This window comes from Nyctibius grandis, chromosome 13, assembly GCF_013368605.1.
Source record: "Nyctibius grandis isolate bNycGra1 chromosome 13, bNycGra1.pri, whole genome shotgun sequence".
Lineage (NCBI taxonomy): Eukaryota > Metazoa > Chordata > Aves > Nyctibiiformes > Nyctibiidae > Nyctibius > Nyctibius grandis.
In genome coordinates, this window is record NC_090670.1 from 14,652,214 (window position 1) to 14,680,054 (window position 27,841).

The 27,841-nt window shown below is 37.9% G+C and overlaps 1 protein-coding gene across 1 annotated transcript; it reads right to left on the bottom strand.

Annotated features, from left to right (window-relative positions):
• Positions 1 to 26,590, bottom strand: RADX (RPA1 related single stranded DNA binding protein, X-linked). The gene is made up of 15 exons (XM_068411857.1): positions 25,900 to 26,590; positions 24,959 to 25,101; positions 22,368 to 22,560; positions 18,995 to 19,103; positions 18,751 to 18,842; positions 18,534 to 18,656; positions 17,248 to 17,355; positions 16,549 to 16,716; positions 15,823 to 15,983; positions 15,110 to 15,321; positions 13,889 to 13,957; positions 8,511 to 8,590; positions 4,912 to 5,205; positions 3,414 to 3,596; positions 1 to 2,502 (listed from the first exon to the last, which is right to left on the bottom strand). The coding sequence occupies exons 1-15, from the start codon at positions 26,477 to 26,479 to the stop codon at positions 2,357 to 2,359; spliced, it is 2,661 nt and encodes an 886-aa protein (XP_068267958.1). The 5' UTR covers positions 26,480 to 26,590; the 3' UTR covers positions 1 to 2,356.
• Between the last annotated feature and the right edge of the window lie 1,251 nt (positions 26,591 to 27,841).

Genomic DNA, 27,841 nt, shown 5'->3' on the forward strand with positions numbered 1-27,841 from the left:
TATATTAATTCATTTATTCATATTCTCCAGTTTTCAGTGTTGCGCTAGTTCTACATCACATTAATTCAAAACTGATCTTACCTCTAAGACTCAGCAAGTTTTACACACTCAAAAGTACCATTAGCCACATACAGTTCACCTTCCACTGTTTTTCTTTAAAATTAATGCTGGAAACATAAGAAACATGCAAATGTAAGATTTAGAGTACAGTTAGAGCCTGCGCTTCTAACAGTGGCGCTTCATTCTGCAAGAGCAAGTATCTCTCCTTCGCAGCTTTTGCCATGAAAAATTTCAAACAACACTTCTGTAAAATAAAATTATATACTTTAAAGTCTCAAGCGCATATTATACATATTCCACACCATTGTGATATTTGTTTTAGAGTTAGGAAGTCCTAACATGGAGGATGAAATGATTAATGCTACATGTTTAAAGTGTAGTCAGCAGTGCAATGTGGCAAACAGCCTTTGCTGCATTTCTATTGCATGGGATGGACGGAGTGGCTAGAACAACTGAACAGAGGGGCTCTGCAACAGCGTTAGCCACGTCAGTCCTTTCGTACAATTACTTTAAAAATTGCTCCTAGAAGTAATCGTTTCATTAAAATTAGACTTCGACCTGAAGTATATCTAAATAAAAAATACTGGCTGACACAGTCAGCATGGCTCAGTTTGGTACACGAAGTGCTGGTGCTAATCTCTCTCACTCTAGAGCAATACCCTCTTATCTTCACATACCCATAAGCAACAAAAGTACACAAATACCATATCACAAGCAGCACTGTGCTCTTCTCAGGTTGGTATGTTTTCCTTTTGCCTTCTGTGGCAAGGTTACAATGTACTCTGAAAGGCATGAGTTGACAAACATTGCTCTAGAGCTAATACTATATGATCCATACAAAATATAAACATAAAATACATAGTCACATTTAATTAACTTTTAGTCTCTGTGCAATTTAAGTTAAACTTTTCTCATTAATCCCCAGGGCAGACAAGTGAGTTACTAGTCGAAAGAGAGACTCCCCAGTTACCAACAGGCTGCTAAAACAAGCCTAGAAGTTTTCCACAAAAGAATAAATCTGTTCCTATAAATTAACTGTGGGCTTTGGTCAATAATGGTACAATTTAATTGGCAAGTTTCCATAATGCAATCATTTCTTCTCAAAGAATTGAACTGAGACCAGCATTTCACATGGACAAGTTGTCACATAGCAATGTGTTTTAGCTCCTGCTTGAGAATACTTTCCTAAGGATCCAGTTGATTTGATTTGAAATGATTTGAGGCTGTTTGACATGGGAGGAAAAAGTGGGACTTGGTTCTGAACTCAGCAGGAGCGAGCTGCTACTTAGTATACAGGCAAAAAGTTGACAAAATTTTACAGAGTTTCTCACTCTTGCGGAAGTAGCAGCTTCTCGCAGCTGCTGAGCTCCTTCATGTACTCAGAATACAGCTATTACTAAAAAGAAAGAGGATAGTGGTGATTGACAGCAAAAAACCTAATGGTGTGACAAACTGTGTATCCTGCCACGCTAAGCACTCAAAGACAGTTTTTCTCTTGCAAAGCTAGATGCAAGTTCCACTAACAAAGTTTCTTTTTTAAAATATTTCATTATTTTATAATTAATAAATAAAATATGTTAAAAACCTTTGAGTGCTACATTCACTACCCAACGCTGTATATACAAAAGCAGACATATAAAAACACAGCAGTTGACCTTGCTCAGGTAAAAAGAACTGAAAGTGGCTTCTTGGCTCGCTGAGTCCAGTTCCCAGTACTAAAGGCACCATGGTACTCAATCCCTTTCACAAACACAGTCAGCTTCAAGCCTAAAGAGCAGTTAGGCTGCCCCTAGTATCTCCCACTAAAAGATCACTACAGAACATAACAGCTCTAATCCTAAACATTATTCTGATTTCCAGCCTAAATTTATATCACAGCCAGTTCATTCTTTTGCAAACATTGCCTTTAATATTGGGAAAGCTTGCTTCTCTTCTCAGTTCTCACTCTGATATATATATATATTTCCTGTGTACGTATGTGCACAGGCAGAGAGAGATGACAATCATACTCCTTGGTATCCTATCAAAAGATAAGCTCACTGTATTGCCTATTCATCCTTCTTGAACATAAGTGACCAAGACATTGTGTAATCTGTTTCAAGACTGCCGAAAAATAAAGGCAACGATCGTCCTTCTCAGTTACACGGATGACCATTACAATTGCTCTAAGAATCATAATTTTATGTTTGTGTCTGCTAGTTCTAGAAAAGTGCAATGTGTAGAGGGTGTATTCAAGTTACAGCAATTTTATTTCCCTCTTTTTGAACAATATAAATTTGAAAAATAAGTTATTAAATTACACTGGATTCAGCACACCAGGTTCCACTGTCTTGTAGATTTTGCTCAGAAAGACTTCCACCTTATCATCACCCAAGTGACAGATGTCCAAGATGCAGACAACATGTTTGCCGTCTAGATCCATCGCTGCTTTTACAATTTCATCTAGAAGTTAAGAAAAGGTGGTTTAATATACATACAGTAAAAAGGTATACTGAACTGACATTGTTTTCCATGCAGTAATGTGGGTATGTTCAACCTTCTTTCAGTGAAAAACCTCACTCTAACTATTAAATGCTTTTTTAAAAATCATTAAATGATTTTTTTTTTCCCGAGTAGAATTTTATTAGTGAATTCAATCACTGGCAATGACAGCACCAGAACTTAGATATGGAAAAGATGAAATATGCATTACTTAACCATTAGTGATTCTCAGATTTCATACTATTATTCAAGGAAAGTAAAGATGTATTTAAATAAAATCAGGTCTGTCTATATAAACATGCAGGAAAGCACGATGCCTATACAGCACTTTGCAGTATGATACACATTAATAGTGTTCACAGTATTTGTTGTGAGGTGCCAGTAATTAGAAGCATAATCTGAAAGAAAATAATTCAATAGCAGGCAAATACTTCAGTTTAGAGGCACTGTAGGTTGCGTTAAAGCAGCTGTTCAAAGTGACGTCAGTGAAATGGATTGACTGAAGGACAGTTATTCCACTCTATTTCAAAGCACATCAAGCCAAACATTCACATGCTCAGCCACGCATACTGACTTCTACGTCAGTATAATTTTGCATCAACAAATAATTGCAAATACTATTTAGGTCACTTAGGAGTTTGTGGTTTGGATATTAAAATACTATCTTCAAAGTATGACAACAGCTGCAGTAAAAACTGCCTTGGAAGTCCAGTGTTACATCTATTTACTAAAGGTGGTCACAGAGAATTCACGTGTCTTTCACTGAAGAGGTGAACAATGTCTGACCTACAGCAGAGATTTCTAGAGGATTAACTCTTGCAAGATAAATCAAGAAAGGACAAACGAGTAACGTCAGTGAAAGCCAGTCTCACTTGAAAGTGGAAACATGTCACAAAGCTTTTCGTTGCTGGTGGCCTTCTGCTGACGTGCAGAGATGCAACTCATACAAGACAATAATGTATCATTTTGACTGTCTTCTAGTTGAAATAAGTGGGGATCTTCAGGACAAAACAGCGGAAGAAATGCAACATCTATTGCTACATCGTGGTTTATACCTGTTGAAAAAAATATTTAAGATAGTAGAAAACTTCATCTTCAGCACATTAGCAACTTCATGCACCATTTCTTCTTTTTTTTTAAAACCCAAACTATTGCAGGCTGAATGCTGATTTTTATTTATTTGTTCTTTGTCCATTAATTAATAACTCACATCTAAAAATAAATTTCTATATATAAATGTATATCTATTCATACATAACCACATTCAAATTGATATGATGATGTAACATACTATGATTTAAGGCTAACAATGCTGTTAGCTCAGAAAATATTAAACCGACATTGGAAGTCATTTCACACTCCTTTTTAACTTTATTGCTGCTACAAGAGCAGAGAAATTCATTTTACAACCAGTGTATCTATGCAATATGTGGTGCAGTGCTTGTGCTACTTTAGTCTTCATTATATTGTAAGTCCCAGGATTCTAATGAGTGTAAATATTCAAACACCTTCTCTGCAAATCTCCCTTAGCAAATAATGGAAACTTTTAAATTATGGGAACTTAACATAAGCGTTGTTAAGCTAGGCAATTTCCTTCTCCTTCTAATGGGAAAACAAAATCAAACAGATTAATATCCCACAGCAATGCTAACAAACAGATACACATCAACTTGCATACTTATATTTTAATGAATAAAGATCAATCAACTGACACTTTGTGCTAATCAGAAGCAGCAGAGAGCAGTTGATGAGTATGGCTAAAATACAGTCCTTAATTTTCTAGCACAGGAGAAAGGCACTTGAGGAGCAACAGTACTCAAGAAACAACTCAATGAGAATAAAGCTCAAAAGAAGCATTTACAGTTGTCCTTTTCCCTTTAAGAACACTAACTTGTTTCTGATTAATACCTCTCCAGCAGGAAAATCAGCTGACAATCAAGTGCAATTGAATAATCTACCTGATTACGTCAGACTGGTTGAATTAGTGAACAGGACCTACCTTTAACTGTAAAAATCAATAGCTTAAGGACTACACACGTTCTTCAAATGTTACACATAAACCTATACACAAAATTGCAATTATATGAAAAGTGATACTAGAAACAAGATATTCAGTCATTTCCTTTAAAGGTATTTTTAATGAGAATTACAGCTTTCTGGTAAAAAATTATGCTAAATCATGACTCTAACAAAAAACTAAAATGTCAATCTTTTTTTAAACTTCAAGAAATACTCAGAATCAACGGATTAATTTAGAGAAATCCATTCTGACGAACCTTCAAGTCATTCTCAAGTTAACGCAGCAAAGAGCTAAGATCTTATACTGCTCTTGCTTAACCTTTTTTAGAAGCCGAGCTACCAAATACTTACCCAGAACTGTCACTTCGTAATGCCCAAGGCCACTGGCACTTTTAAACTCACTGATATTTTTATCTGTTCTGGTTTCTTTTGGCTGGTGCACGGCTGCATGAAGGTTGTACTGTTGCATAAGTAAGTCTTTGTGCACATAATCAAATTTACGTGGGATGCTTTCTGGGAAAATTGTGCTGTGATGCAAATATTTCATTAACTTGTCTTTCACTCGTGCCCACAGGTCACTCTGCCACGAATCACAAGTTCTTCCACTCTCTTCAGTTTCAGGCATATCACTCATTCCTTCTTGGTCTATTATAAACACAAAAAATGTTTAGTTGCTTATACACTCATGGAATCATGTAACTGCTCTGCTAGATGAGAAATATTTTCATTAGAACATTTCGAGTATGAAGACGTGGCAGAATGTTCAAAATATACAACAAATAAACCAAACTAGGGTTGGAACATGAGTCAACTGGTAATCTTAGAGGCTAGACTTGTAGTAAAAAGACCTATTTCACCACATGAAGAGCATCATCGTGGCTTGTTTTTGGAGAGCACGTGACTTGTTCAATGAACTGCCGGAAACCATGAAAACAAGTTTAAAATGGGTACAAGTGAAGGTGAACTTTTCCATCCCTTGCACAATAACTATATGCTTACATTGGGGACTATGTTACATTTAAAATTTCTTGCTATACAGTCAATGATAGCTCCATTCTTCTTTCCTATTACATGTAACTTGAGGATTGTTGATGGTAAAAGCTTATATAACCATCACTTCCAATTTTGAAGGCAAGTGTTAAACCTCACCTTTTGAGCTTACTAGAAAGCTCATTTCAAAATATTCCCAGTATAGCCCTGTATCTCGTACATCTCCTATGAAACAACTTCTCATGAAATAGTCTTCTGACCTCTGTATATTATCCACCCCAACATTTCTCTATGAACACAAGCTTTTTTACTACATTTCTTTTTAGTGTCATAATTGCTATGATGGAGTATCAGGTTATTCAAAGATGAAGAAACAAGAATGCACACAGACAAACTTGATACAACATATGCAAGAACATTCAGCAAGGGAAATAAGAGTCTTTCTGCATTGAATTAAGACAACAAAGGACAGTGAATTTAAAGAAAATTGATCCTAATACTGAAATTGAAAGTGTGCTCTGGATTGCATAAAATAGTCTGCAGTATTTTTCTCACAAAACTGGATTTCATCATATAAGATAAAGGGGCACACGAAAGCTACTACACGAAGAAACATTTTTTTCTCACCATTTTACTTGGAGAATTACAGTATTCTCTACAAGTATGAAGACAATACTATACATTTGGCAAATAAAGTACAAAAAAGTTTCAGAATATAAGTGGTGGGATTAAAAAAAAACCTTTATCTTTCTAAAACATCAATCATGACTTTACTTTTCTTCCTCAGTGTATCATTGGTGCTGTAATTTGTGTGTCCTACCTGTACGCTCATTATTAACTTAGCATAAACAGTGTCAGCACCACTAATACAGAGTTATAAAGGGGGGGCGGGTGGCTGGAATTTCACGTTCCCATAAATAGCTTCTAAAGGCAGCTAAGGGCAGTTTCCCTTGCTGGTATTTAAAAAAAAAAAGCCTCTACCTTGGACCATGGTAACAACACTATGAATTACTATGACCTGCATGTATCAGTAAATGGAAAAATAAGTATATTAGATGTAAGTAATTGATATGCAATCTCAGAATACTGCAAAAAAAAAAAAAAAGGTATCTTCAAAATCTGAAGGAACACAGCATAGGAAACTGTTCAGTTTGATACACACACCATAATTAGTAGGCTTGTTAAGCAAAATATAAACATGCTGTTATTTAGATAAACCTAGCATCAGCTAAACAGTTAGTATTTTATACAAGACTAATAATATTGCCAGTAGGACTGATGTTATGTGAGAAAAATATGTACATATATTTAGTAGCTACATTTACTAACATTCATATAATTATTGCATACTTACATTAGATGAGAGACTGATTCATTGATTTTGGACTACACTCAAAATATCAGCCAATTGAAGTTAAACAGGGTTTCACATGCAGTATGAAATATCAATGTAAATGCTATTTTAATTTAAGAATAAAAGTATCTAAATATATCTGTATTTTAGATATAAATATCTAAATAAAAGCATCTATATATAAGTATCTAATGCAAGATTTCTTTACTACAGTTAAAAAGAGGCACGTATTTCACTGTACATCTTCATGTCCTTTTTTTTTTGAAAACCAACTAATTGAAACCACATACGTGCATTCCTTTTATGAGATCTACACGACGATCTATTCCAACAATTCTAGAGAGAGTAACAGCATAGCATAATAAACACTACAGCTACCAGAAATTCCTGTAAAAATAATTTCATGTGAGAACACTCAATCAGATTTCTCAAGAAATTTCACCGAAGACTAACAACTAATAAAGTAATTAATTATCAAACTTACTTATGGATATGTTTTCTTACTTTTGAAAAACAGATCTCTGCATAGTACCTGAGGCTGCCTTCTCTGGAATAAAACTTCACTTTAAACAGCTACCTGTACAAATTTTTCTCCAATTTGAAAGTTTCCTCTTTATTTCAGTATCTTAATACATTAAACATTTGGGAAAATTAATTGTAATTTCTATTGCTTTAAAGCAGCATGATGGAGTAGATCATCCTCAACAGACTACAAAGAAAACCTATTGAGGTCATTACTAAATTAAGATGAACTGCTGTCTTGCAAAAATAAAAGGATGGACAACATTATATATAATATAACTATATACAGAAGTAAATTGGCAGATGTTAATGTTGGGACAGATGCTAGTAGTAGACGAACTTTTAGATAAAATTACATGACTCAGAGTATATTCAGTCAGCTTTGAAAAGAGGAAAACACATCAAAATATTTGCATGAAATAGAAAACAGACCAAACTGCACATAATGACAACTGACAAATTAGATTTCTTCCTTCATCCAAAAATAGATATCAAGAAACTAACTGCATGGAACACGGGTTTATTTTTCAATTGTAGGGGAAGAAAGAAAAAATTAATAACATTAACTTAGAAAAAAATCCCTAAACCAAATATCATTCTTATTACTGGCTTGTACATTTCATCCATTTCCTCCCACATCTTGTATTTGTCTTTTAAATTAGGTACTCACACAGCTTTGGGACTGCCTTCCCAGAGAGGGACAATTTTATCACATGCAGATCACTATAGCAAGAAAACTGCCAACAGAAGATGTGAGGTCTTATGCTACTAACTGATTCTGAGGTACAAAACTAACTTAAAACTCATATAAAGCAACACTGAGAATTTATTCCCCATACTGGGAAACAGCCCAACACTGTCCTTGCATCCATCCTTTAGAACACATCAGGGACATGACTGAGCAGAATGACATTAACAATACGTTGCTACAGTGGCTCCCTAGAGGTTGATGCAGCCAGATGTACAGAAGAGCTGTCTTGACAAACAAGGGTTATAAGGATATCTTTGTTGCCTGTTTTGGACCTGTAGAGAAGAAGTAGGCTTAAACCTCCTAAGATTAATTTAATAACTATTTGCAACATACCTGTGCAGTACTGTAAATTGTCTGACACAGCCTGTCCGGTTTTATCTTGCACAGAATCTTCATGTTGAAATTCATCCAAGCTATAAAAAGAAAGTTATAGTATATATATATTTAAAACCTATTTAACCTCAAACACTATGCAGCAAAAGTTCAAACCTTGACAGATTTCTAGTGATAAATGATACAAGCTTGAACGAGTGAGCACTAGCACCTGGTTCCATATCATGAGACTTGTAATACAGCAGCTTGACATAACGAGACCTACTACGCTCAGTAAATCAGTTTTGATGAGCTTAGGACAAGAACTGCTGCATTTCTTTGCTTTATGAAGTAAATAGGGAAGTATTTTATACTCAAAAACCAGTATTTGTTGCCCTCTACTGGGCACCTACTGGAAATAGCACGTGTGACACAAGCTGAACACCACAGATGGCCAACGGGTTTATGACTTGACTGTAAAGAAGTTGCACAGCATGATGCTGCACTTCATATCAGCACCCTTCAGCAGTCAAAGCTAAAGCATGAATGGAGCTGCGTCATCACTCCAGAATCCAAAATGATAGAAAAATTCCAAATATATATTTTCCTTTGGACATACTACACTGTTGCAACAATCAGCTCAATCAAGCAAACTAGATTTCTGTTATACTTTCATTTTTAACCATGAAATTTTGAATTAACGGGAAGCAACTATTCTCTAACACTCTCTAATGAGTTTCCTAGGATATTTTGCAGGAGAAAAATGTAACAGATACTCTGCAGCCACAACATGGTAAAATCAGCTCTTAGGCCCATTTATTCCTTTCTTCTTTGCTCCATTCCTCATACTATAAACTCACCATGATGTCTGAATAAACTTAAGAAAAAGACTACCTTGATTACCTTGCATCATAAACAACTGAGACGTAGGCAAGACTTTGTTAAGGTACCATTACAATTCCAGACTACTAAAGCAGTTACTAATAAAATACCGTAACTGCAAATACACAGGGACAATATACAGACAGTGAAAAAGGAATCAAAGATGAACATGCTGTTTAGTGGCGCATTCTGTATTTCAGTCATAAGGATTTACAGGTTTTTTTTCAATTTTGCCCATTTCATATTAGGATATATCTTGAAAATTTAATGTCAATGTTTCATAACAAATGGAAAATATCTAAAATCTAGTGAAAAGATAAAAGCTTTTTAAGTATGAAAGTACATTTTATGAAATGCACTATCATCATGGCGTGGGCTAAGTACTGGAGTGACCTTCTTGTGATCTCCAACTCTAGGCACAAAAGAATCCTCACTCAAGCAGCACAAACTGTACAACTGAGGTTTCAGCCACCTATTTTTGTAAACAAAAAAGCTGTCACATAGAGAACTTTAAACCAGCATGACCCTACTTGCTTCCCACCCCCCATCCAAATTTCTGAGCAGAGTTGTGTTGAAAATGTTGGTAAATAAAAATTTGTATGTGTTTCTATGTGACTTTGTAGTCCAAAGTATTTTTCAAATTTTGAGATCCAGGGCAACCTCAGAAAGATACAGCCAAGGTGTCAGATCTAAGTTTATGCAGTGGTATTTGTATGTTTTCTGACTAAAGGTAGCAGGAAAGTTTGTCTCTTTCTAAAATCATAATTCAGTAATTACATTGTGTTTTCTGTGGTATTATTTCTAGATAAAAGAATGTTTCCATGAAAATAGTATCTTATGAAGAATTAATTCCCTTTACAAGAACCATCATGGAAAGTAATTACTGTGTATGCATAACAATAAATTAAATATTTACATACCAGCTATATGAATACAGTGTCAAGCCATTAGAAGACATTTTCAAAAGTATTAACAAAAGTAGCCTATTCAAAAATTAATGCCCACAAAACTAATTCTCACTTTTGAGACTTGACTTCTCAACAAGAGATATGAAAATCTAGCACAATGTTAGGAAAGGCTTGCTCAGAAATCAATGTGTCAAGTTAGATACTTGCCAACTTCCCTCTTCCTTAAAGCAGAGGATTAAACCAAGTCATACTGCTGACAAGTCAATATTATGAAAATGGTCTCTTTTTCTTTTAAAACTGTCTGGTTTTGGAGGTGAATAGGCTCTGATTTACAGCTAGTAGAGTCTCTGAAAAATATGAAACTAACTTGTCACAATTTTTCCCAACTTCTTTCACAGATCTGTAGCTGGGATGATTTCTCCTACCTGCCTGATAAATCATTCCTCCAGGACTGCTTTGTGCTGGATGTGTGCACAGCGTAACTTGAGTTAGGTTCGTAAGGGAAACCTACTTGTCTATACACACAGTTTATGTGCTTCCTTGCCAGCCAGTATGTCTGCAAGCCACCTGATATAACCCAGATCCTTCCACTTACTGCAATATGCTGTAGCTGTTGTACACCACACCACCTATGTTCCTATTTTGCCCACGCCAACTTTATGAGAACTTGTGCCATGCCAAATTTGCTATTCTCAACCTGCATTCTGCAGACTCCCCTTTCCACAGATGCCCACTTGCAAAAAAGCCTTTATTCAGTATTTCCAGATGCACTGGTATTCACCTTTTCAGTCGTTTTCCTTTAAAGTATCGTCAATGAAAATAGCAATATTCAAAATAGATGGCAGATGAATACTTTCAGAAAATATAGGGAAAATAAGCATGTCTTGTGCTTCACACCTACTTCCTAAGCACTGGGACTAAATGGGATAAAAAAAATTAAGAAAATAGTTACAACTTGCAGTTATGCCCAAATGATGCAAGGGATTAAAGTGCCTCAAAACAACAAAACAAAACACCCCACTCACTGATATAACTGGTAAAAGCCTTATTTTATAGACCAGTTTGAAATCAAGTCAACGGTCATGACACTATTATGGTATTTGCATCTACCATGGCAAGTAACAGAGAAACCAAACAGCCTTCTACAATAATTTGACAAGTCTACACAAATTGATTGTTGATATCTAGCCATTTCTCCCCCAAAAATTCTGACTTATTTGAAAAAGGGGTTTGAAGGAAACGTAAAATTCTGGGACACTTTCAGTCATGCAAACCTCAAGATGAATTTCCCCATATTACAGAATCCCCATCCCTTAGCTCTCATCAGAGGGAATTGAAAAAGGAGGAAAGGGTCTAAATTATGTAAACATTTAGAAATGAAACTGCAAGGATAGAAGCACACAAGTTACTTTCAAGCAGTGTAAGAGTGTGAGCATGTAGTGCACCAGCAACTCCATGGTAACTGCACAGCTAAACTTGCAGAGATTAAAATGCTGAGAAAACTACTGTGGTTTTATTCACTTCCACATAAAAATAAACCTTTCTGAAATTCCTGATCTTTCCCATTCACAATAAACTATCAATTAAACTACTTTGGGGTATATTAAATGCTTCAAAGTACATTTATGTTGAATGTCTCTACTAGCAAGGACATAAATATCAACAATAATATTAAATTGATCAGTTTCCTCTTACCTTTTTCTTTCTGAAACCCTTAATAATCAGATAAATAAGCTACCTCAGAAATGTAGGAACTGTGGCTGTCAACAAAAAGCCTTAAAATAAGCTTTTATGTTTTAAAAACAAAAAAACTTAAAAAATGCAACCACATGCTGAAAAGCTGCACAAAATACCTGACACAAAATAATCTAAGCTAGAATATGTACTTCAAAATATACCTCTATTGTTGTTATTTGATCAATGTATTAAAATATTTCAACGAGAGCTGACATTCTGCTACTTCTAAGCAACAGAACAGAAAACAATTCAATTCTAAGGTATGTCAGGCTAACTTTCTATTTTTCTTCTGCAATTTGGAGAATTCAGCACAACTTCATAGTTAATTACAGAAATACACAAGTTACCTTTTAATTATATAGAGTGAAACAGCTTTCCATAATCCAACACAGACTTTCTCCTCCTTTAGTTGGGGTTCTAGCACTAATGGCATAGAGCAGACACACAGGTAGCGAGGAGAGTAGCAGATTGAGAAAAGCAGAGAACAAAGTAAACATGCCTTAACTTTTTGCTTCACTTTTAAGAAATGGGGAGAAAACATTCTTCCCACCCTCCACCCCCAAGAAAAAATGGAACATTTCTCAGCAAGCAAAAGAAGACAGGATTGCTCACATTCCAAAACACCTCCTGATTTTCCTATGGATTTGTGCCACAAGTCCCTGCAAACTCCTGCACCACCTGCAGATACATGACCTTAAAAGCCAGGTGTTACGCTTTTAACAAACAGGCTGCAGAGCCAGGCAACCATTTCCCCTAGAAAATGCATTATCTACCAAGAGGACTAGAAACAACAGACATGTGGGTTCAAAAGCGACTTGTTTATCCCACAGAAAAAAGCTTTTACAAATTAGCTTCCAAGAAACGTTTTTAAAGAAAACAGGCATGCCCGGAGGACACTAATACTGGCAGAATGGTCAACAACTTATGATCAACTCCATCATTACTATTGTTGCTATATCCCTAGCACCATGACTCTTTTGTTCTAGCGGGGAGGGAAGAGGTGCTAAAAGTAAACTAAGGGGGCAACTGAGGGGCATATATACCCATGACAGAAGCCCAAATCACTGCTGCCAAAAAAAACAAACATCCCAAGTTACTGACACCAAAGAGTTCAAACACTCAAGTTACCCAAACTGTGTTTGGAACAAATGACAAGAATTTAAGGCCCTTAAACAAAATGCACGAAGGAAAGTAGCTTTTTACCCCAGACTAGCAAATAATAATGCTCATATGGTTTTCTTAATAATTTCCCATTGGTAGTTATTTCATTAGGTTCCAGACTTGTCAGGGCTCTGGATTTGAAATTCCTACCTGGATTTTTTTTTAAAAAATCCTTCTCTGGATCCAAACCAAGTTTAATAAAGACCAGTAGGTAGTGGAAGGAGCCAAGTGGCTTCTCAGGGACAACTATACTTACACCTCTGTAGCACCAATGATGATGTATAGCTCAACCACTGCTAGCAAATCCATTAATGCTATTACATTGTTCACTCTGCTTGCTAATGAAGCATCCCTCCCCCTCCTACATTTGACTTTCCTACTTAAAACTGTAATCTCTCTGAAACAAGGATTACATATATTACTCTGCTTACCATGATGGACCCCTGTTACTATATATTCCCTAAGTAGCACTAGTAAAAAATCTAAAAATATGTTTAATAGCACACTCAAAATTATGTTTCAGAATATAATAATCTAATATACTTGAACTATAATCAGTGCAGAGGAAGTGAACAGAAAATATTAAACTCTACCCTGATCTGTTCTTTCATGTTACTTCCATACAGATTCTTGACCTGTAAAAGTTTCACTTTCAAATATCTTTGTTTCATCATTGCAATTATTTAACATAATTAACTTCATATGACTTACCCAAATTTTCTTCTTGCAGACCGTGTGAAATAGGGGTAAGATGATACAGGAATAACAGATGCACTTCCCCTTAAAGTAGGAAATTCACCATTATTTTACAGTATTTAGTTAAATGAAAATACACAAAGCAAAGGAACATGCATGTTTTCCTTTCAGGCAGAATGAACCGAAGACACTCAAATGTTGGAATTTTCCTTACAGAACAGAAATCCACTAACAAGTTTGCTGTAACACTGCCAAGACAGAACTTCTATTCATCAGGGTTTTCTTAGTCTTAAGTTTTCATTCAATCCTAATTATATTTCATCTCATTTTCCCTCGAAATAGTCTGAATACCCACCGTCTTCCCATATTATGACTTTTGGATGTGAAAAGTTGAGAATATACCCTTTACAGCATGAGAAATCCACTACAAAAAAAAAAGATGTGACTGGCTAGATTTTTGCAACATTAAATCTGTCAATCTATGCACCAGGCTGTTAATACTAAGTATGGGTATATTAGATTTTGCACAAACATTGCAACAAAGGGCAATCTTATACAAGCAGATATTTTACTCTTGAACCTAATACGGTTGTATCAAATTATTTTGTTTTATTCCATTTCCTTATATCAGACTGATATCCTTTGTCTACATCTGACTAGATGCAATACAATTTCATGAAATTCCATCACAAGCAGAGCCATAGTAGTACAAGTTATTTCAAGCCTTTAGGTTAGCACATGACCACCATCTACTTGCCTTTCTGACAGCAAGTTACAGCTACATACAATACATTGCATTAAGCAGAAAGAAAAAAATAAGGTATGTTTGAAATTAAGGAACAGGTATACCAGATCCTGATTTTGCATTTTCAGTGAAGAAATCTTATTTCCTCACACTACTGTAACTGTTGCTTGTTCCACGGCTATGCCACTAAACAATACATGGTTCAAGTATTAACTACTTCTATTTCAAATCTGTGAGACTAACAACAAATTAGCATAAATATTAATCAGAAGAGAGCACTGCAAACCAGACACCTGCTTTAATCAATCCTTCATGAGCCTGAACAGTGTAATTGTCATCACCTGATGCTAGGAAAAGTACCTAACTTTCTTTTAATGATCAAACTATATATGCTTTTAAAGCTTTCTTATATATTTTCTATGGCCTGGGCTCTGAACTATTCTGTAAACACTTTTCAGAAGATCCACTACATATTTATGAAGAGAGCTTACTGTTCTGTATCTGTATTTAATCTGCGCGACATCTTTCTCTTGACTGAACCCTTTTTTGACAGTAGAGCTTGGTGCTGATGTTGTCCCCCAGGAATGCAATGTGGCCCCACAAAAGATTTAACTTCTTTACTTTGAAGGTTGGTGTTTTTTTCCTTGTGAACAGAGTCTTCTTTGGACATAGCAGAACTTTCAAGTGACTGAGAAGTATCTTTCTGCAACAACAGTTAATTGTTTAAGAGTTTTAAAGCACTTAAAGCCATTGCTTCCAACTCGAAAACCTGCAAGTTTTAAAGTAACATTTAAAGGAACAGAACAATTTACCCTACCTTCTGAAAGTCACATTATAGCTAGCAGAAATTATCTTCTAATCATATTAATAAGATAAATTCTGTCTAGAAAGTGACAGTGAGCATGTTGCAGTAGTTGCCTGTCCCACGTTCTAATTTACATTATGTTATCCAGTCAGTCAATCTAGTAACTTCTAAAGTTACGTAGTTTTATGGAGGACTGCCATAAGGCTTTCAAAAAAGCACTGAATCACTGCTTTTAAAAAAGTTCTAAATTATGACTTTCAAAAATTTTGCTCTCAAAATAGCAAATGAAGTTAATCAAGAGACAACGTAACTAGGTTCTGAACTCAAATGCAAAATTCTCCATTTTAATTATGATCATAGTTGCTTAAGTGCTATAGCACTAATTCTCAAACACTGTACCTGAACACATTCCACTCCTGAGGCTTCTTCAGCTGCATTGCTACAGCTGATGTATCTTATGGCACTAATTATGCCCTGAACAGCAATGCGCTTGTGTTCTCTGTAGTGCAAGTCTTCAATCTCTTTCCCCGTTTCACCTATGGCTTTCAAAACCGATTCAACTGCAAAAAAGAAATTTCCATATACAAATTTTAAAGAAGTACAATATCAAAATGTCTGAATGCAAGACTCAAAAGAAAAAAGAATTTGTTACTAAATAGATTTAAAATTACATTTTTGAAGAATTTTAAATCTTTTTGATGTTCACATCACACAGCAAAAAATTTAAACAGTAAACCTTTTTAGCTCACAAGCATCTTTTAGTATGCATTATCAGATACCACAAACAGAAGTTTCAGATGAAATTTCTAATTCACTGTATTCTTCAATACAACTGCCTTTAATTCTGATTTAGCAGAATATTCAGAGTAAAACTACTGGGCAGATCTGTAGCTCAGCTAAGCTGCTACAGGTCTCCTGCAGCTAATGGTACCATGATACTTTCTGTAACATGAGGATTTAGCCTATGATACATTTAGTCATGCAAGGGAGTTTTTCTTAAGTGATATTACAAATTTGTGTAATCACTAAGTAACTGCATTGCTTTTTAACTGATGCTTTAAATGCCTGGAGTAAGACTGAACTGAAAAAGGCTACAAATCTTAAAGATATTTGACAGTATGGTACCTTTATTGTTTTTACAATATTTCAAAAAGTTATCTGGAGGTCGTGGAAAAGGATAATAGCCACCAATGACAGTTTTCTTCATTTGATCAGCTTCGCTTTGTGTTTTAGTCCACTGAATGAAGTTTTTCACTTTGGTATCCTTGGTGTATGGCTGGCCCTTGTGCCACCCTTTTAAAATGAAAATAATCAGGTATCAAAACCAAAGCAGATTACTGTCGTCTATCCTCCTCTTGAAACTATCCTGAACACTATGTGGAAAAAACAAATTAAGAAAAACTGGACTAGAAATATTTGCTGAAACAGGTTAGCTAAGATGAATTGAGGATGACTATACCCCCCCCCTTTTTTTTTTTTTTGTAATAAGGAAATCTGTAAGCCAAAAGAGCTGCAAGTGATCTTTAATGTTTTTAAGGAAGTGGTAATCTGCATTGCTACACTATCAAAGGATTAAAACAGTCTGAAAGAATTAGTAAACAAATGACTTAACGTAATAATACTTAGGTACTTTTCATAAGATACACCCATTAATGCCTCACAAGAATTCAATTTCCTTTTTGCAATGGTATTTCATTATTAACTCAACATCATTTCTGCTAGGGAAACTAATACTATGCACTGATTATTTTGTTGTAAAACGAAAAGACCTCTTCCGAAGAAATAAGATGAGAATGACATAAAACTAAAACTAGTTTAAGTTACCTGTAATGAATATTTGACTTTCATTTGAAGTTGTAAGGTAAATTGTGCTGGAAGGATTCTCAGTGAGGTCCCGTACTACTCTCATCTGTGTACACACCAAATATGTCACTGGAGGAAAAAAAAAAACCTTCAGTTTTTTTCCTGATATTTCACTGATTTTAGAATGTCAAGACTGACACACACTGGATTCATTTTATTAAGTGCTCTAAACAAGACATTTTAGATCTTGACCCTACAAATACTGCAGCATGTATTGAGCCTCTGTTATAAATTACAATATGGAGATGTAATTAATTTTTCAATTTAATAACTGTACAAAGAAATTTCAGCATACACATTAGGACTAAAACATGAGATACTTCATCAGGTAGGATATCAATGAAACAAACAGTAAAAATATGGATATGCTATGGCTCTGTTTCTTAGGGATAAAAAGCATAAAATCATGGAAAGCACAAGAAATCATGACATGCCACTGCAAAGCTTCTAAATAGAGTACAAACTCACTCTTCTGTTAATATCTCAGTTAAACACTGAAATGTCATTCTTTGCCATTTCCCCAGAACACTCAAGATTAATGCAGCCATAATCTTAACAGGGTTGTGCAGCTGGTCCTGCATCACACGATATAAAAAATGCACGTGACACCAACCAGTATTAATGGAAGGATGAGTGCTTGGAGGAGAAGAGAAAGGCGGCAAGAAGAAATTTTTAAAGCTCTTTTAAAATCCTTAATTAAGGAATCCCCAGGTTGAAATTTATCATTCTTAGCTCACGTGCAATAACTAACACAGCTGGGTGGGTGATGATTGCTGTTTGGCCAAAAAATATTTATTCAAAGAAATTAAGCTTTTCCACTTTCACCTCTCCCTTCCTCCAATCCTCTTAAGTTATTCCTGTCTATAAAAAAAATATTTATTTACAGGACAAAAGGAGTAATAGATTTGACCAGCTGCCTTCTTTATTTGCCTCTGGTGCAAGAAACGTTGTCCCAGGCGCCTCACTTAAGTTTCTGTTGACATCAATGAGATCAGATGAGGCCCAGGCCCAGCTGCCCATCTCTTTGTTTAGATTAACTGGCATATTGCACTATGATAAGGGTTTCAAATACTTCAACAATTTTTTTTTATTTTAAATTTTAATTTCTGATCAGCTATTTTCTGTTTGAGGGGATAAACAATGGCAATTTTTTTATTCAGTGGCAATTATACTCAAATTTGAAATTAGCAACCAACTATAAAAACACTATAAATAATTATTAATAAGTATTATAGAGACATGAATACTTGGGTGAATATGCTCAAACACATCTGGCTGAGAAGTTGCAAATAATTCCAGTATGAATGGTTGGTCTGAGGTCCCATCAATGGCATGTGCCCAACGATAGAGCCAGAAGTCTTCGCCATGTTCTATATAAACAAATGTTAAGAAAAATGTATAAGCGTTTATTCAGAAAGTTAAAAATTGTTTGATAAATTCTGACAGTCATATTTATAGAAAAACCTTTCTTTCTTGCTCGTTCAGCCCTTCCTACAAACGTCACAAGACCAATAACATCACAGGAATGATTGTTTGGTAAGTCATCCAGTTCTGACCTAAAACCAAAACAGAATAAAAAGGTGGGTATTTGTTAATAACAAAACATAAAGCTTTCTATAAACTTTTCAAAAAACATTTCCAATTAACATTCAGTGTAATGTAGTGAAATTTAAGTTCCAGCTTGACAACCAACAAAATTCTGTTTTACCTTGTGATAAACCGATATTTAACTTCAGGTAATCCCCACTCTGGTTTAACCTTTTCTTCTGGAATAATACTTATTTTAGTAGGAGGGTCTCGAACGTTAAGGCTGATTTCTGACAAAGAAACAAAAAATCAGTAACATTTAAGGCATGAATACAAATTAAAAAAAAAAAACTTAAAAAAAAAAAACTTAAGAAAAAAACCCACAAAAAACCCAGGGTACAGTTTCTTAAATGAAGTATTCTAACTTTGTCTCACTGCTTGTGAAATTATTAATCAGTTCCTCTGACTTTATGTTTTCATCAAAATAAAGTAAGGAATTCAGGTACGGCATTCAACAATGCAATTTTATAACCTGAGCAATATTAAAATTTCCAATTCCCTACATGAGCCAATTAATCCGATCCAGCCAGATATTTTAAAAACCAGCAACAGAAACTAATACTACAATACTGATTAGAGATGAAGTACTTTTTACGCTAGCTTCATTCTCAGACGTCACTAAGAGCTAAAATTGACTTGCAGACAATGAAGCAAAACAGAAGCCAGAACTAGCAGATGAGAACTCCCCATCTGATACCAGTTCAGGCAGTTATTAGTATGACAGAGATACACCATGGCTATGGAGGAAAACAAAAGGTCTTCTCACATCTATTCTATAGCACCTGAAAAATTTACTTTATTAAGCAGACCGTTTAGATGCTGAATAACAAACATGGTGGAGCATTGGGGGAAGCGAGGGGTTCTGCAACCAAATGAAAAATACGGGAGGAATGGCTTCAGCATCTGCAATACGCAACGTGATACTCGATTGTCTCTCTCGTAACAAATCTTGCTGGTGTGAGAGAGACAGATTCTGATGGAGCTTCTATAGGACGTTTGGGTTTGGGTAAGTGATTATTTAAATAATGCACCCAGAAAAGTAATTAAATAGGTATAACTAGTGTATACAGTTGTTTATATAATTATACCTGGCCCCTTGCCCTAGCGGTGCAACGTTAGGAAGGTGTTATACTCGAAATCAGACCCTCTACTTAAGAATTTTATTTTGGCTACTGCTTTCTAGAAATGTAGTTTAGAGGACAATCATGGTTTTGCATATGGTGTTTTAGGACAGTATCTCAGAGAAAATTCCTGCAAACAAAACTTTCCCATGCATCAAAACTATTTATCAATTGTTTCGTCATTTTGCGATTAAATGAAAGTCATATACTCAGCCCAGGACTATACCCTGGGATGATTCAGAAGCTAAGGTCAGTCCAGGCTATTCAAAATAGCAGTTTTCATCAGTACCACATAAATTCAGTGATCTGTGAAATGCACACGTTGCCTAGCAGTGGAATTCCAGGTGTTGGTACTAACTATTTAAGCTCCAAATGTTTTAGGTCCTGAAACAGGACCTCTCTGTGTGTCACACAATGCTGCAGCTGCAGACAGAAGCAAGCAATGCAGAACTTGCTTCACAGAATCTAGGAATATGCCAGATACCATCTTACAAGAACTCTTAATTTGGAAATCCCTTTCCTTGTGGCCTTGTTAGTCCCCCAGATCCATTTTACAACTTTTACAGGTGAATGGTTGTAAGGAAACATCAGAAAGTTGGGATTTGATGGAATTACAAATTGCAAATAGATAATGGAAAAAAGTAATTGTTACTTAAGCAATTCAGTGTAATTGATTGCTTTAACTAGCTAGCTGAACTTCTGGAGCACTCATTGTTCATGCTTAAAAAAAACAGAAATATTGCCCCATATTGGGCATATACATATATATTTATATTAACGGAGTGATCAGTGAGGCATCAAATTTCACTGCACCTGAACAAAAAAAAAAACCACCCACATCCACCAGGAGTTGCATAAAATCGATTTCATGACTGCTCTAGAAATTTTTCTGGATATTCTGTTCTCTTTAGACTCTCTTCTTACAGGATATATGGGTATAAGATCCATCAGTGCGTGGTATTACGTGCTTTGTAAGTTCACAGTAAGACAAAACTATGAGCTTTGTGCTGAGAAAAGAAATAAGATACCGTACATACATTGAAATGAAGATTAGTAATTTCTACAGTTTATCCACAGTCTGAAAAATACACCTTGGCACTTTATAGACTGTTAATTCTTCCATTACACATCTATTACCATTTACAGCCCCTTGGCCTAATTTTCCATTTTGATCTCTTCGTTAACATTTCTACCCCAATAATGCTTGCAGAAATCAGTACTGTAGTGTGAATGAAGCCATTAAAATGAAGTGATATTTGCCCATAGAGAAAGTCAGCTCACACAGCATATTTTATTCTGTCCTTTTCCCACAGAAAGGTTTTATGGCAACTATAATTGTTTTCAGGACTGACTCGTAACCATTATCAGCTTCCCTCACACACTTCCATTCTCAGTTAAACATTTCTCTCTCCTGCCAACTCATCACAAACACTTCAGACATTAAGATCGGGTTTTAAGGCAAAGATACATTAGGCAGAGAATACACTGCTTCTAGCAGTGAAAATGTTGTTTATTTTTGTGCACTGTAGCAACCATATCAGGAAACTGTCATTGCTAATAAGTTATACATACATCATCCTTCACTAACATGCATATTTGCTTGTTTCAAGGAAGTTATTTGGATTTTCTGAATGTTGTCTGTCGTTTTGTTCTGAGTATAAAAGCACAAAATGGGAAAGAACTCATGTTCAGCAAAGTAGGGCAGAAAAAAAAATGGTGACCGAATCCAGTTGGAAAAGGCTATTATTGTTATATTGCAGCACCCGTATTTCTGTAGCATAGCTCCTTTGAATATCTGTCACACTAAACAACTGCAAGTAAGAAAATACTTTCTCATGGCCAAGGAATATTCTTCATATACGCACTCCCACAGTGCTGCTGTTTCAGCACAGACAGCAGTCACCAATACAACTTTTTATTCAGTGGAGCTTTGCAGATACCTTGGGCCTTGACCACATACACTAAAATCTAAAGTCAGATCAGGTGACAATGTACTTCAATGACCTGGAAGAAGGTGTGAGCAGTGCACAAATGATATCTGTATTATTAATCGGGAAGTAGAATCAGATTAAAATTCAGAGGCCTGTCTTTATAACCCCAATACTTGAAATGAGGGATTAGATTTGTATTTATTTATTTTTTAAATAAAGGTTTTAACTAATTGTGGCAATAAACTTTGTCAACATGATCCAAATATAAACAGGGAACAATAAGAACCTGGATGCTAAGACACCTTCCGGAGCTAATATTTAAGGATATGTACCTTATCACTTAGTCTCAGCAATGGGTCACTTACTTTTTTTATTTCTGTGAAGAGCTACCTTTTTACAGCTATAATTCACTGAATCAAAAGAGGTTTCTGCAATACTTAACCAATTGTAGCAAATCTCTTCATCTGTGAATCCCCTGGGGTTGGCTGTGTTTTAAATGGGTAACTGGTTTTGATAGCATACTGTTCAAGAAGAAGTACCGTGCCAACCTTCATACTGTTATACCATTCAGGACATAATGAATTCCACAAAACCATTGACATCATGCCTGAACCATCAGCAACTTCAAAGTAAGCCTAAAGAAAAAAAGAGACAAAATACATTCATCTTTTATTTATCATCATTCTGGTAGGTATTTATTTTGGATAATGCACCAGCTACTCAACTCATGAACAATTTCTCTGATGATTACAAATGGATACAGAGTATGTTACAAAACTTGTATTGAATACTGAAGTTGAAGAAATCCCCAATTTCCACAAAAGAATTCTTCCACAACTAACTCAGCCCAAACTCTTATCCTTCCAGTGCTCAGTAATGGTAGGTGGTGTCAGTTTCACTCTATGGTTTTTGGAGGAGGTTGGGGAAATACCACGCACAAGAAACAATACTGAAAAGATTCTTCTTTATCAGAGAGAATGCTGTATTTAGAATAACATTTCAAAATATCCATGAAGGAAAAATATATTTTGGAAGTTGAGATGTTCCAGGACCATTTGCTAAACATTCTTGATCAAAACACAATACAAGCCTGATTTTCAAGCCAAAAAAAAAAAAAAAAAATGCAGAAAACAATCTGCATTACAAACCACTGTCTTTTCATTGATGTTTTTCTCATGACAAAGACTTCTACCCAATTTTTTTTTAAACTGGGCAAACTTTGAATCCATAACTGAGCAGATCACTGAGCAGCAAAAAAGATTTTTAAGCAGTCTTATAATTGTCTTAAAAGGTAGCAATCCACTGGAAAAAAAATCTCAGCTCTATCAAAATGCTTCATTTTATCCATTCATCTATCAGTCTCAAACAATCATCTGTTTTTGTTCACACTACCATCCACTCTCTTGAATATATCACCATTCTTTAACATATCTAACACCTTGTTTTTTCCCCCTTGCTGCTACTAAAATCCTTATTCCAAGTTGAATACACAGATTATACAAATCAACACTTGTTAGTTCATCGTAATATTCCTAATTAGTCATGAACCATGCATCCTTGAAAGTAAACCATTATATCATTGAGTATTTTGTTATTCCGTTGGTTTTTAATCCAATAATAATTCAACACACACCACCATCTAAAGAAGTGCATAAAGTGCTTCTGCATAAAGCAAAAAGCATGTAACATTTGTCTCCTAACTTCTTGAGCTAAATCAGCTTGGGGTATTGATTCCACACCTAATACCAGGAAATGTGACTGAGGAACTGCCATGAAAGTTAGGAGTATCATCCAGACTGTCTACTGAGAAGCACCTCCAATAAAAAGACCCAGATTTATCTTTATGTGCAAAGGGACCGGAAACTTGGAATAAGAGAATACCACAGCCCTTCACTAAGACGTTTCACATCTCTCTCTCCCCATGGAAGAATTCATATGAGTTACTGGAGCTCTTTGTAAAGTGTTGCCCTCCTGTATCAGGTCTGGCTGCGAAGGCGTTTATTTCCTTTGTACCAGCCTGCATAGTGCTGCATTTTAGATCCGTGACTAAAATAGTGTTGATAAAACACTATTTTAGCTCTGGCTGAACAGTGCTTGCACGGTGTCACAGTCTTTCTCTGTTGCTCACTCTGCCACCCCAGCAAGCAAGCTAGGGATGGGCAAGGGGCTGGGAGGGGACACAGCTGAGGTAGCTGACCTGAACTGACCTAGGGGATATTCCATGCCATGTAACATCATGCTCAGATATAAAACGGGCTGCTAGTCTTCCCAAAGTACCCATTGTTCTGAGACTGGCTGGGCATTGATCTGCTGGTGAGAGGTAGTGAGTAATTGCCTTTCCAGCACTTGTTTCCTCGTTTTGTTTCCCCCTTCCCTTTTCCTCTTCACCTTATTAAACTGCCTTTGTCTCAGCCCATGGGTTTTTCCTTGCTTTTGCTCCTCCAATTCTCCCCCGCTCTCCTGGAGGGGGCAGGGGAGAGCAAACGACCAGCAGGTGAGTGCTTAGTTGCTGACTGGGACCAACCCACCATACCTCCTGTCTCCATTTCCAAGCAGCTCTACACAAAAATAGCACAAGCAAACATATTAGGAAAACCATTAAGAATTTTACAGTAAAACAATCTATCTGGAAGTCACCAGGTGACAGAATGAGGGGATTAAATTGTTAAAAATGTTTGCTTTTATTTTTTTTTTTTTTGGACAAGACAGACTAACTGCAACTTCCAAAGCATAGAGACCAGAAACATTTAGGCTGTTAAGCTACTAAAATCTCCAAATACTTTTTTTCTTCACAAAAAGCTCAGCTGAACTATAGTAACTGAAACACATCCACCAAAGTTTGTACACACGGACACTAAACTCACCATTTCCTACTCTAAAGGGCTCAGCATTTTTGTAAAGGTAGCATTTTTTAATATAAAGTAGCTACAACGTAAATCTTAACTGTTTGTGCTTACTATATGGGAATAATGATTTCCAAATATCCTACAGCTACTTGTTTGAGTGTTACCCTATTTATTTATCCCCCTTTACCTGGTAAGGCATATCCATTTTTTTCTCTGGTTTCCCGTAGTACCTTATTCTAGATTTGTGGAGGACTCTCACAAGAAGTGGATGGAAGTGAACTCTGCTTCTCCAGGTCATTTCCAGCTGACCAAGAGAAGTCAGCTTGGAGACTAAGATTAAAGAAAAAAAAAAAAGAAAAAAAAAAGAGCGTTCATGATTGAACATTTTTCAGGAGTAAAGTGCACAGACCAGGATGTCACATGTATTTTCTTAATGTTTCTAACATTTTAAAAGGCTCATTTCCTGATATTATTCACCACGAAGTCCTGTTCTGAGCTATCTGCACACAGCATAGTTTTATTTTCGTTTTTTTTTTTTTTTTTTTTTAATTGAAAGAGCAATGACACATCTAAAAATGACACAGAAGTGCTGTCAGCTGATCAGAAGAGCCACTACAGAAGACACAGTTGTTTGCCTACAAGGGCATCACACCTGTGCAGAAGTCCCACTTACACCTCCCTCCTCACCAGGCTTCGTGGACCGGCCTGAGCCCCTCACCACTGCCTGCATTTTGGGTGGCAGCTCCTAGGTGCGCGCACCCACTCCCACAGACTGGCCAAGAGACTACTACTGGAACGGATGTTTATGACACCTCAGCAGACTGCGTGCAAGCACCACGACTACGCATTTTTAGTCAACGTTTTGTAAAGTTTAAAAAAACCCACTCAAAGAAACACGAACACATGAACTGCGACACACAGGGCATGTTTGTCTTGATGCCTAACGCAACCGGAGGGTGCCTTCAGCTGAGGGAGCTGGGCCCAGCCGCACAAGCAACGGCACCTTCTCATCTCCGCCGGCGCCTTCGACGGCTTCAGCGGCACAGGCCTCCCCTAGGGCGCTCGGCTGCCGCGGGGCCGCTTTCCACCTACACCCCTGCCTCTAAAGCCACCTTCCTCTCCGCTTACCGTCGACGTCCACCTGCGCCTGGGCCTTGTCTGCCACCCACACGTCTCCGTAGGGGTCCTCGTTGTTCCACAGCGGAAGGTAGTGCTTCTTCTTGCCCCGGAGGGGCGGCGGGCGGTGGCGGGGAGGGGCGGCAGCGGCGGGGAGCCCGGCGCCCCCGATCCGCTCCAGCTCCTCCAGGCAGAGGAACCCGTAGTTGAGGCGTTTCTCGTCGTACAGGTAGGAGCAGCGGGTGAGGCGCAGGCGCGCGCCGGCGCGCAGGTGCGCGCGCTGCACCAGGCCATTGAGGCGCGGCGACAGGTAGCAGCGCTCCTGGCACGCGCCGTCCGCCAGCGTCACGTCGTACCAGTACTGAGGGGCGGCGGGCGGCGGCGGCGCCTCGGCCAGGTACCGCTCCACCGCCACCACCGTGACGGGGGGCGGCTCCGCGGGGGCCACGCTCAGCTGGGAGGAGCCCCGCACTTCCTCAAAGACCCTCTGGAGCCAGGAGGTCCCGCCGCTCGCCGGCCCCGCTGCCGCCCCCCGCCTCTCCTCGGCGGGGCGGGGGCTCCCGCCGCCGCGCTCCGGAGTAGGGTCCTGCATGACAGGCTTCCTCGCGGCCCCTCCCCTCGCGCCGCGCCGCCGAGGGCGAAAGCCGGGGCCCGGGCTCGGGCCCGCTGCTGGGGAGGGCGGCGGGAGACGACGGCGGCGGCCTCCTGCTGTCACAGGCTGAGGCACGGCGCCGCCATGGCGGGGGGCGGGGCCGTTGCGCGCGCGCGCCGCGCGGCCCATTCAAAGCTGCCAACGGTCGCGGGGGGGAGGGAGGAGATGGTGACAGGAAGGCGGCGGCGGCGGCGGGGAGAGCGGGCCCGGCTGGGCGGGGGTGCAAGGGAGGAAGCGCAGGGCCGGGGCAGCGGTGGGAGGAGCAGCCGCGGGGCCGCCGGCAATAAATAACCGGGTAGCGGCGGGGAGAGGGGGCTTCCGAGGCGTGCGGTGGTGCGCGCCCGCTTCGGGGTACGCCAGGGCTCGTTCCGCCGGTCAGCTGGCACTGCTCGGTCGTTGGAAGCCGAGCCTGGGGGCTGCGGCACGGAGGGGCCGTTTGTGCGTCTGCACTGGTGCCCCCCAGCCCCTGCTCGGCGGGGCACGGCCGGGCCTGCCAGCCTCCTGGGTAACAAATACCCGCTCTATTCCCTGCCTCCCGTTAGGGGCTTTTTGCCGCAGCTGTTCCTGATTTTGCCTTAATTTAACTAGATGCATAATCCTCATTGCTTCTACCTCAAGATGAATGTGTTCTGAGTTGTAATGGAGGTGTTTTATGCCACCTCCTAACATTGTATTTACCTTTTTCATAGTTGCAGCATGTTAGTAATCATAATCATCCTGCCACTGGAAGAGTCTCCCGAGTCTTTCTCCTTTGTTGTTTCCAACAGCAATAGTTTAGTTTCCATCTATTAGGAGAAATTCTTACTAGTAGTCCCTAAGTCTGTGACCTTACTTTTTTGTTTTGTTATTGATTCTCATCCCACTGCTACTGTCATGATCGCTTATGATATTAATGAAACTTCTAGGGATTAAGAACTTTGTATTTAATACTTTATTAGTACTTGCTAATATATGTATTTTTTTCTACCAGAGGAAACATTAGGCTCTAAAGCAGCAGGACAGAGTGAGAGGGGTAAAGATAAAGGGGCAGGAAGAGGAAGGAGAAGCAGTTTCCAGTATTTATAGCATCACGGGTTCAGATAGCCTTTGGTCACTGCCCTAGTGAGGCCGCATCTGGAGTACTGTGTGCAGTTCTGGGCCGCCCACTTCAAGAAAGATAAGGAACTACTGGAGAGAGTCCAGCGGAGGGCTACAAGATGATCAGAGGACTGGAGCATCTCTCTTATGAGGTGAGGCTGAGAGCTGTGTCTGTTTAGCCTCGAGAAGAGAAGACTGAGGGGGGATCTTATCAGTGCTTACAAA

Excerpts from the sequence above, each read along its gene's own strand:
- RADX (XM_068411857.1), bottom strand. The coding sequence starts at position 26,479 with ATGCAGGACCCTACTCCGGAGCGCGGCGGCGGGAGCCCCCGCCCCGCC. Across the intron at positions 25,102-25,899 it reads GGCGCAGGTGGACGTCGACG|TCTCCAAGCTGACTTCTCTT; the intron begins GTAAGCGGAGAG and ends CTTTAATCTTAG. Across the intron at positions 3,597-4,911 it reads TTACGAAGTGACAGTTCTGG|GTATAAACCACGATGTAGCA; the intron begins GTAAGTATTTGG and ends TTTTTTCAACAG.